Consider the following 11,328-nt stretch of genomic DNA (forward strand, 5'->3'; position numbering starts at 1 on the left):
TTTTCAACTGACACAGGGGAGGTTTAGCTTGGATCTGAGGAGGAAGTTTGTCACACAGCGGGAGGTGAGGCACTGGAACAGGCTGCCCAAGCAGGCTGTGGATGCCCCATCCCTGGAGGCATTCAAGGCCAGGCTGGACGTGGCTCTGGCAGCCTGGTCTGCTGGTTGGCGACCCTGCACACAGCAGGGGGTTGAAAGCAGATGATCACTGTGGGCCTTTCCAACCCAGGCCATTCTATGATTCTTCAGCAAGAGATGGCTTGAGAAGGTGGATGCTAGTGCAGACATGGGGGCAGACCCCCCTTGTGGGACAGTGGGAACCAGCAGCTCCAAAAACAGGAATGGAGTGCGACTGGAGGGGCACTGCTGGACGAGGGCAGCACCCTGGTGGTACAGGACATGCTTTAGGTGGAAAGACTTCACCAGCACGGGCGGCCTTGAGAGAGCTGTGCCCAGTCTCGGGTGCCCAGCACATGGGAGTGGGAGAGCCCACGGAGGAGCACGGGGCTGAGCAAAGGGAGGCATGGCAGAAGAACACAGGGGACCCTGCTGACCCGGGCCTCCCTGTGGGCACGCCAGCTGCTATCCCTAGGGCAGCTGCGAGCACATGGGCCTCTGTGGGCCCACAGCCACAGCCAGGCCTTTGTGATGGCTGGGCGGCACCACGCCCAGAGGCCATTGTGATGTGGACGGGTAACCGCAGCTCCTGGCAGGGCCAGAGCCCTCGGGTGCTCACTCCGAGGAGAGCAGCTCTGTCAGGAGGCAGCAGCTCGACTTGGTGCTTTTCTCTGGTCTCCGGACATGGAGATGCCGAAGGAAGAGGAGCCTAAGGCTCACTCTCAGCCCAACCAAGGGCTGCCGAGCGGACAGGAGCAAGATGAGGTGAGGCTCAGGGAGTGAGGGAGAGACCAGCAGCGTGACGGGATGGTGTGGAGAGCAGCAGGAGGAGGGACGTGGTGCTGGGGAGAGCCGGCCAGCTGGCCCTGAGCACCTTACAGCCTGAGCACTGCGCTTCCTGACACCTGGGAGCATCTCCACACAGAGCCAACGATGCCTGGGAAGGCCAAGGCCCACGTGGCCCTGGAAGCTTGGAGACGAGGGGCAGAGAGCAGCTTGGCCACGCTCAGCTCTGCCATCCATGGGGCACGCAAAGCCCAGGCCCAGGCCCAGTGGGCCCAGTGGGCCCGGTGGCACAGCGGGTGCTGTCGGGCCAGTGTGGGCGCTCAATCCCTCTCCTTCTGTTCCCCGCAGGTGATCCGCAGGCCACCTCACACAATGACAGCGGGCAGCCAGAGCCCAGAATCCTCCCTCCGAGAGGACAGGCTGCCGCCGCTGCCGGCTCCACACGGCAGCCACCAGGCACAGGTAGGGAGACCCAGGGAGACCAGGTGGAGCGGCTGTCGCAGCCCTGCCAGCCGCTGACAAGCAGGCAGCTGGCAAACAGCAGGACTTGCTAGAGGAAACAGCCAGGCCGTCTCCATGTCAGACTGAGCCAGGAGAGAGAGGAGCTGCTCTCTTCCCAGACAGCTCTGGGATGGCAGCGGCCCATGCAGCTGCGCCACCAGGACAGGTTGCACGAGCAGTTGCAGCAGGGCCATGGAAGGCAACACACGGAAGAGCCCAAAGTAACTCGGCCTTTCTCCTTGCCTTCTCTTGCAGGCAAACGATGCGGAAGGCAATGAGACGCTGTCCCGCGGAAGCGTCTTGCAGGGAGACACGGCCAGCGTGCCCACCTTGCCACCTCCGCCAGAGCAGGCAGTGGCTCAGGCAGCCGCAGCACAGCACGTGCCCGCAGCTGAGGCACCAACATCTGCCAGCGGCACCCGCGAGCTGCCTGATCTGCCAGCAGCAGCCTCTCTCTCTAGCTGCAGCGGAAGGGAAAAGGTCATCGTGCCTGAAGCCCCTGGCCATCAGGAGCTTTGCACAACTGCTCTGGACAGCCTCGGCAAACAGGACGAAGCAGCAGGATCGGACAAACAGAAAACTGCTCCACCGAGCCCAGCCGTCCCTGGCGCAGCAGTGGAGAACACTGTGCAATCCCCCGTGCCACAAGTCCCAACAGAAACTGTGGCTGTACGCATCACACAGCAGGACCTGACACAAGCTCAGCAAGCAGCGGGAGCAGCAAAAGCAGACGAGGCCCAGAAGGCCGCACACAGATTTGGGCCTGATCCCGAAGAGCTTACAGCAGCAATGGCTGCCCACAGAGAAGCTGCACGTGCTTTCTCACGCTGGGGCTACAAGTCAGGGCACCATGGAGGGCCAAGGGCCTATCGGTACCCAGCCGCCATGAAGCCGTGCATCCGGTGCCAAGAGATGGGCGCTAGGCTGTGGCTGCACCATGAGACTCGAAAGCCATGTCGAAAGATCCTGTCAGAGGACACACAGCTTCTGACAAAGATGGCTAAAAGTTGTGCGGCCTGTACCGGGCACAGCCTAGACGAATACTGGGAAATAACAAGGCAGGCGAGGAACACCAGGAAGCAGAGAGCAAGGCAGAAACTCCCGTGTGTTCCAGAGCACGAGCCACAGGGCACGGCAAAGGAGGATGAGCTGGAAGAAGCTGATGATGAAGAGCCAAAGATCATAAGCCACTGGGTCAACCCCAGGATCGCAGCCTTCATCCGGGACCCGCAGGCTTCTCCTCAGCAAACGCCCGGCTCTTCCAGCATCACGGACACAGAGGTTTCGGGAGAGTCAGATGGCCAGGCACAGAGCACGGCTCTTCCTGCCTCAAGGCACGCAGATGCCAAGGCTGGAGGTGATACGCACGATGGCCACGGGATGCCAGCATCCACACCAACAGCGGAAGAGGAGAACGCTCCAGCTTCATCTCTCCTGAGCGAACAGAGCCCAGCGGCGAGGGATGAGAGCCAGAGGCCGTGTCTGCATGAGCCAACAGCCTGTGCCATTCCTCTGCAGGACACAGCCCAGGCCATGGTGAGTCCAGGCGTCGGGAAGTGCTGGAGGAGACAGGTGGGCCGACCCCCTGTCAGACTGAGCCGCACCGAGCGTGGTCAGCTGTCGGGGCACGGCGGGGGCTGCTGCAGGGAGCCCCCAGGCCCAGCAGGTGCCACATGAGGAGCTGCTCTCTTCCCAGCCAGCTCTGTGGAGCAGGGTGGCAGCGGCCCATGCGGCTGCGCCACCAGGACAGGTTGCAGGAGCATTTGCAGCAGAGCCATGGAGGGCAACACAGGGAAATGTCCCAACTCACTTCTTTCTTCTTGCCTTCTCTTGCAGGCGAACAAGCTGGAAGAGAATGAGACGCTGCCCGGCAATGGGGTCCTGCAGGGAGACACGGCCAGCGTGCCCACCTTGCCACCAGAGCAGGCAGTGGCTCAGGCAGCCACAGCACAGCACGTGCCCGCAGCTGAGGCACCAACATCTGCCAGCGGCACCCGCGAGCTGCCTGATCTGCCAGCAGCAGCCTCTGTCTCTAGCGGCAGAGGAACGGAAGAGGTCTTTGTGCCTGAAGCCCCTGGCCAACAAGAATCTCTCCCGTCTTCTGGCGCGAGTCGCGGTGAGCGCCGGCCACGGCGCAATCTGCTCAGGAGGGCGCTTGGGCGGCTGCTCAGGGTTTGCTGCTGCTGCTGCATCACAAGGCAGGAAGAGTAGCGCTGTCGGGCCACCAGTACCAGGCGGCTTCTCAGAGCTGATCTCGCCCAGGCATGCCGAGACTGCGACGCTGGCTCCAAGATGAGACCAAGACCTTGGCCTGAGACAACAGCCCATCTTGCTAGAGGACACAATCCTCTCCACCCATGGCAGGTCGATTTAACTGGGCCCCTCCCTCCGCCTGAGGGGGTGAGATATGCCCTCATCTGCGTCAGTCAGGTCCCTTCCAACCCAAGCCATTCTGTAATCCTACCTGATTCTACAACTGTGCTTTACAACTTCTCTGGTTTTCAGACCTTCAATCAGATTGTAGCTCTTGCTTGATAATAAATCCACCAACATTTAACACCCCAGAAAGACGTTTGAATTCTCTCGCCAACTCCTTATCTCACGAATTCACAAGACCTGGGCATAAGAACTCATAGGAACATAAAAAAGCAGAAGGCTCTTTCCCAGCTCTGAATAAGGGATCCAAATTGCCTAACTACATTCTACACAGACCAGAGGGCACTCACACCCCATGTCGTGGTTGCCCCCATCAGCTGTGCTAGCTCCACTCCTGCAGATTTCCAGCTTTCCTCCAGCCAAAATCCCAAGCAAGCCCCAAGTGCCACGCTTGCTCCCACAGCTGGCTCTGCCTGGACAAGGAACCTTGGGCTCCCAAGACGACGGCCGTTTTTATCTTGCAGACACGCAGACTTTGCAGTGAGTTAGAATTTGCAAGGGTAAGCATAGACCCGTGAAAACATGGGACAGCAAGCAATGCATACATCTGGCAATTACATTTTGGCTACTGCTGACTTCTGTTCTTCACAACTGAAGCACCTGAAAAGACAGAGCCGTGGGGGTGACCGTGATTGCTCGGCTGATTGCCTCTGTGGCCAGGATGTTTCTTTCTCATCCGGTACCTCTGGGCAGAGACTTTGAATGCTGTCATTATTCCATGCCTGCAAGACGTGGTTGAAGTTAAGGCATGGATCTGAAAGCCACCCCAGAACTTCTGGGTCGGTAATGCTGTTGGATTGCTTGTAAACATTCTGCTGTGAGGGTTTTTGTTTGTTTGTTTTTGAGTATTCTGGTGTGATCTAAAGCTCAATACAGGCCGGTGGCTACCAAAGCTGGATCAGTGGGAGAGCTTGGGCCTGGCGCCCCTATTTGCTCAGACAGCCACTGCTATGCGAGCAGCTCCGTGGTGTGCTCTAACCCCTCACTCAATACAGCGACCAGAGCCTGAAGCCTAACCGATGGCAGGTTTATTCATCTGCTTTGTGAAGGGGTTTGACCAAGTTCTTGACCAAGTCTTGCCAGCACTTGAAGTTTGATCCCACCCACGCCCTGCTAGTCAAACTGCTCAAGAGCTTTTCTTCAACAGCATTTACTGCACCAAAAGCTGGCTGTCCTGACACATTCTCTGGGGAGGATTCTCCTTAGATATCCCCCTTCAGCCAGCTGTTGCTGGCCACCTGCTCCACGCTGGGCCGGGAGGATGGTAAGAACTGCAGCAGCTGGACAAGAAGGGCCTGGCAGGGCTCCGGCAGCGCGGACACCCCCCTCAGGTGCTGGACCCCATCCTTCTGATGCTGGATGGTGTTGCAGAGGCAGCCGTGGAAGGGCAAGCTGCCAGTCACCATGGCAAGAAGGACCACCCCCAGGCTCCAGATGTCCAACTTCTTGGCATCGTGGGGGTAATGCAGCCACATCTCCGGGGCCACGTAGGCTTCTGTTCCGCAGAAGGTGCTGCTCAGTTCTGGGTAGCTGCTCATTTCCCTGCTGAGGCTAAAGCCAGCAATCTTGGCCTGGCGGCCATCAGCACTGAGCAGTATGTTCTCACACTTGAGGTCACGATGCACGATGTTGCGGTCGTGGAGGCAGTGCACGGCCCCCACCACCTGCACAAAGATGTCCCGGGCGTCGGGGACGCAGGGCAGCTTGCCCAGCTGCTGCAGCCGCTGCTGCAGGTCGAAGGCTGCCGACTCCATCACGATGTAGACCATGCCGTCGGTCAGCTCAAAGATCTCAAAGATGAGCACGATGTTGGGATGATCCAGCTCGCGCAGGATGGAGAGCTCCCGGGGCAGAAACTTCTCCACACATTCTGGAGAGGCCCTTCGCTTGTCCACCGTCTTGATAGCTAGGGGGACCGTGTACTTGGGGGAGGTGGCCGCCCTCACCGTGGAGAACGCACCCTCTCCTAAGGTCTCCGCCAGCGTGAAGCCCAGCTTGTGGAGTAGCTTCTTGTCTTTGTCAGTGTTTGGCATCTTAGCTGGTCCGGATAGGACGAAAGCGTGCCTGCAGTCGACCTTCACAAACCTGCAGTGGTTCCACAGGTGCCCTGTGGGGCTGAGGGTCCACCCAGGCACTGCGACAAAGTGTGACAGTGCCTCACTATGACTGTGATGTCAGCGTGGTCCGACGGGTCTGCGCTGCTCCTGGGTGTCCCAGCTTGTCATGCATACGCACTGGGAGAACTTCCAGCACTGAATATATATACATATATATATTTACCTGTTTCTGCTCTTGAGTTGTCAGAACAGGGACTGTCTGATGATAAGAGTTTAAATGTGACTGTTCTGGAGCAAATAATCACTTTGGAGACCCAGAGCTATTTTCTGGAGGGTATTAAAATCAGGTATTAAAATCAGAACTACGCAAAATGGCACCAGAGAGTGATTTGTACCACCTCTAATTACAGGACACCTCGGCTGGGTGTCAAGATTTACTTTTTGATTATGACAGTGCAGGAAATGGTTTCTCAAGGTGGGCTTTCCAGCTTGGGGCGGTGCGGATGGGGAGCCTGCTCTTTCAGCAGAAACAGCTTTGTGAACTTCTTTGAGTTGCGCTCCCGTGATTTTAACCAAAAATGATAACGATGCAAACAGAGAGGCATTCCCTTGTTGTAAGCTGGGGGTCACCAGGAGTGGATTCAGAAGGAAGGAGCAGGAGGCAGAGAGCAGGAGGGGAGAGGAGACGCGGGCAGTGCCTGAGGGCTGTGCAGTCGGGCAGCAGCAGTGACTTGCTTGAGAGTGGCCTCTCTGCTCCGCTTCTGCTCACAAAACACACCAGAACCTTGATGAGGCTGCGTTTGCTAGGACTTTCCTGTGCTTCTACCCAGCTGCTGAAGAAGACGTCCTCTGCCTGCTTTTGGCACAAATGCTCTGCTGCTAATGGCAGAGGCAATTTCCAGGTCTGCATGGGAGCTAAACTACACGCCGACGGTTGCCAGGAACTCCACTATTTATGGGTGTGTATTTCCTCCGTGAGAAGACTGCAGCTAATCTGTGGGTGCCCAGCCTTTTGGCTTGCCCGGGCTGCCCCCACAGAAGAGGGGCTGCCTCGGTTTCCCACAAACCAAGGTGTCACTCGGGCTTGATGGCCATCTCAGCAGCTCTCAGGGAGCTCTCGAGGTGCTGCTCAGAGAGTTTAGATCAAGTTTTACTCCTGCTGTGCTTCACCCTTGAGAGCAGCTGCTCACGCATGCACGTCCTGCCAAGCAGCCATGGCGTGAGTGAGGCGTGATGTGGAGCGGGGGATGTTTTTCTCCGGTACAAGAGACCTGATCAAGTTTTTGAGTAGAACACCTGACTGCAGCTCCATGCGCTCTGCTCACAGGTATTGCATTTCTGTCGACTGGGCACTGAGAACCAGAGACAGGCTGTAGGTACCACCTTCCAGGGTGGACACAGAAAGGGAGGGCGGGCACTGTGATGACCAGAGGGCTGAAGCAGCTCTCCCATGAAGAAAGACTGAAGGAACAGAGCTTGTTTAGCTTGGAGAAGGATCCAGGGAGACTTTATTGTGGCTTTCCAGTACTCGAAGGGAGCGTACAAACAGGAGGGAGAATGGCTGTTTATGGGGTGGATAGTGACAGGACAAGGAGTGGTTTTCAACTGACACAGGGGAGGTTTAGCTTGGATCTGAGGAGGAAGTTTGTCACACAGCGGGAGGTGAGGCACTGGAACAGGCTGCCCAAGCAGGCTGTGGATGCCCCATCCCTGGAGGCATTCAAGGCCAGGCTGGACGTGGCTCTGGGCAGCCTGGTCTGCTGGTTGGCGACCCTGCACACAGCAGGGGGTTGAAAGCAGATGATCACTGTGGGCCTTTCCAACCCAGGCCATTCTATGATTCTTTAGCAAGAGATGGCTTGAGAAGGTGGATGCTAGTGCAGACATGGGGGCAGACCCCCCTTGTGGGACAGTGGGAACCAGCAGCTCCAAAAACAGGAATGGAGTGCGACTGGAGGGGCACTGCTGGACGAGGGCAGCACCCTGGTGATACAGGACATGCTTTAGGTGGAAAGACTTCACCAGCACGGGCGGCCTTGAGAGAGCTGTGCCCAGTCTCGGGTGCCCAGCACATGGGAGTGTCGGAGGTACGGGAGAGCCCACAGAGGAGCACGGGGCTGAGCAAAGGGAGGCATGGCAGAAGAACACAGGGGACCCTGCTGACCCGGGCCTCCCTGTGGGCACGCCAGCTGCTATCCCTAGGGCAGCTGCGAGCACATGGGCCTCTGTGGGCCCACAGCCACAGCCAGGCCTTTGTGATGGCTGGGCGGCACCACGCCCAGAGGCCATTGTGATGTGGACGGGTAACCGCAGCTCCTGGCAGGGCCAGAGCCCTCGGGTGCTCACTCCGAGGAGAGCAGCTCTGTCAGGAGGCAGCAGCTCGACTTGGTGCTTTTCTCTGGTCTCCGGACATGGAGATGCTGAAGGAAGAGGAGCCTAAGGCTCACTCTCAGCCCAACCAAGGGCTGCCGAGCGGACAGGAGCAAGATGAGGTGAGGCTCAGGGAGTGAGGGAGAGACCAGCAGCGTGACGGGATGGTGTGGAGAGCAGCAGGAGGAGGGACGTGGTGCTGGGGAGAGCCGGCCAGCTGGCCCTGAGCACCTTACAGCCTGAGCACTGCGCTTCCTGACACCTGGGAGCATCTCCACACAGAGCCAACGATGCCTGGGAAGGCCAAGGCCCACGTGGCCCTGGAAGCTTGGAGACGAGGGGCAGAGAGCAGCTCGGCCACGCTCAGCTCTGCCATCCATGGGGCACGCAAAGCCCAGGCCCAGGCCCAGTGGGCCCAGTGGGCCCGGTGGCACAGCGGGTGCTGTCGGGCCAGTGTGGGCGCTCAATCCCTCTCCTTCTGTTCCCCGCAGGTGATCCGCAGGCCACCTCACACAATGACAGCGGGCAGCCAGAGCCCAGAATCCTCCCTCCGAGAGGACAGGCTGCCGCCGCTGCCGGCTCCACACGGCAGCCACCAGGCACAGGTAGGGGAGACCCAGGGAGACCAGGTGGAGCGGCTGTCGCAGCCCTGCCAGCCGCTGACAAGCAGGCAGCTGGCAAACAGCAGGACTTGCTAGAGGAAACAGCCAGGCCGTCTCCATGTCAGACTGAGCCAGGAGAGAGAGGAGCTGCTCTCTTCCCAGACAGCTCTGGGATGGCAGCGGCCCATGCAGCTGCGCCACCAGGACAGGTTGCACGAGCAGTTGCAGCAGGGCCATGGAAGGCAACACACGGAAGAGCCCAAAGTAACTCGGCCTTTCTCCTTGCCTTCTCTTGCAGGCAAACGATGCGGAAGGCAATGAGACGCTGTCCCGCGGAAGCGTCTTGCAGGGAGACACGGCCAGCGTGCCCACCTTGCCACCTCCGCCAGAGCAGGCAGTGGCTCAGGCAGCCGCAGCACAGCACGTGCCCGCAGCTGAGGCACCAACATCTGCCAGCGGCACCCGCGAGCTGCCTGATCTGCCAGCAGCAGCCTCTGTCTCTAGCTGCAGCGGAAGGGAAAAGGTCATCGTGCCTGAAGCCCCTGGCCATCAGGAGCTTTGCGCAACTGCTCTGGACAGCCTCGGCAAACAGGACGAAGCAGCAGGATCGGGCAAACAGAAAACTGCTCCACCGAGCCCAGCCGTCCCTGGCGCAGCAGTGGAGAACACTGTGCAATCCCCCGTGCCACAAGTCCCAACAGAAACTGTGGCTGTACGCATCACACAGCAGGACCTGACACAAGCTCAGCAAGCAGCGGGAGCAGCAAAAGCAGACGAGGCCCAGAAGGCCGCACACAGATTTGGGCCTGATCCCGAAGAGCTTACAGCAGCAATGGCTGCCCACAGAGAAGCTGCACGCACTTTCTCACGCTGGGGCTACAAGTCAGGGCACCATGGAGGGCCAAGGGCCTATCGGTACCCAGCCGCCATGAAGCCGTGCATCCGGTGCCAAGAGATGGGCGCTAGGCTGTGGCTGCACCATGAGACTCGAAAGCCATGTCGAAAGATCCTGTCAGAGGACACACAGCTTCTGACAAAGATGGCTAAAAGTTGTGCGGCCTGTACCGGGCACAGCCTAGACGAATACTGGGAAATAACAAGGCAGGCGAGGAACACCAGGAAGCAGAGAGCAAGGCAGAAACTCCCGTGTGTTCCAGAGCACGAGCCACGGGGCACGGCAAAGGAGGATGAGCTGGAAGAAGCTGATGATGAAGAGCCAAAGATCATAAGCCACTGGGTCAACCCCAGGATCGCAGCCTTCATCCGGGACCCGCAGGCTTCTCCTCAGCAAACGCCCGGCTCTTCCAGCATCACAGACACAGAGGTTTCGGGAGAGTCAGATGGCCAGGCACAGAGCACGGCTCTTCCTGCCTCAAGGCACGCAGATGCCAAGGCTGGAGGTGATACGCACGATGGCCACGGGATGCCAGCATCCACACCAACAGCGGAAGAGGAGAACGCTCCAGCTTCATCTCTCCTGAGCGAACAGAGCCCAGCGGCGAGGGATGAGAGCCAGAGGCCGTGTCTGCATGAGCCAACAGCCTGTGCCATTCCTCTGCAGGACACAGCCCAGGCCATGGTGAGTCCAGGCGTCGGGAAGTGCTGGAGGAGACAGGTGGGCCGACCCCCCGTCAGACTGAGCCGCACCGAGCGTGGTCAGCTGTCGGGGCACGGCGGGGGCTGCTGCAGGGAGCCCCCAGGCCCAGCAGGTGCCACATGAGGAGCTGCTCTCTTCCCAGCCAGCTCTGTGGAGCAGGGTGGCAGCGGCCCATGCGGCTGCGCCACCAGGACAGGTTGCAGGAGCATTTGCAGCAGAGCCATGGAGGGCAACACAGGGAAATGTCCCAACTCACTTCTTTCTTCTTGCCTTCTCTTGCAGGCGAACAAGCTGGAAGAGAATGAGACACTGCCCGGCAATGGGGTCCCGCAGGGAGACACGGCCAGCGTGCCCACCTTGCCACCAGAGCAGGCAGTGGCTCAGGCAGCCGCAGCACAGCACGTGCCCGCAGCTGAGGCACCAACATCTGCCAGCGGCACCCGCGAGCTGCCTGATCTGCCAGCAGCAGCCTCTGTCTCTAGCGGCAGAGGAACGGAAGAGGTCTTTGTGCCTGAAGCCCCTGGCCAACAAGAATCTCTCCCGTCTTCTGGCGCGAGTCGCGGTGAGCGCCGGCCACGGCGCAATCTGCTCAGGAGGGCGCTTGGGCGGCTGCTCAGGGTTTGCTGCTGCTGCTGCATCACAAGGCAGGAAGAGTAGCGCTGTCGGGCCACCAGTACCAGGCGGCTTCTCAGAGCTGATCTCGCCCAGGCATGCCGAGACTGCGACGCTGGCTCCAAGATGAGACCAAGACCTTGGCCTGAGACAACAGCCCATCTTGCTAGAGGACACAATCCTCTCCACCCATGGCAGGTCGATTTAACTGGGCCCCTCCCTCCGCCTGAGGGGGTGAGATATGCCCTCA

The 11,328-nt window shown here is 59.3% G+C and overlaps 1 protein-coding gene across 1 annotated transcript; it reads right to left on the bottom strand.

The window, feature by feature from the left end:
- Nucleotides 1-4,393: 4,393 nt before the first annotated feature.
- On the bottom strand, nt 4,394-6,681 carry LOC122163766 (testis-specific serine/threonine-protein kinase 6-like). Its single transcript, XM_042825238.1, has one exon. It carries the CDS (start codon nt 5,871-5,873, stop codon nt 5,043-5,045), a length of 831 nt encoding a protein of 276 aa, XP_042681172.1. The 5' UTR covers nt 5,874-6,681; the 3' UTR covers nt 4,394-5,042.
- Nucleotides 6,682-11,328: the final 4,647 nt, after the last annotated feature.

This window comes from Centrocercus urophasianus, unplaced genomic scaffold, assembly GCF_019232065.1.
Source record: "Centrocercus urophasianus isolate 14NV4802_14NV808 unplaced genomic scaffold, USGS_Curo_1.0 seq_24, whole genome shotgun sequence".
Lineage (NCBI taxonomy): Eukaryota > Metazoa > Chordata > Aves > Galliformes > Phasianidae > Centrocercus > Centrocercus urophasianus.

What these genes read in the sequence shown, in the direction of transcription:
- LOC122163766 (XM_042825238.1), bottom strand. Translation starts at nt 5,873, where the DNA reads ATGCCAAACACTGACAAAGACAAGAAGCTACTCCACAAGCTGGGCTTC.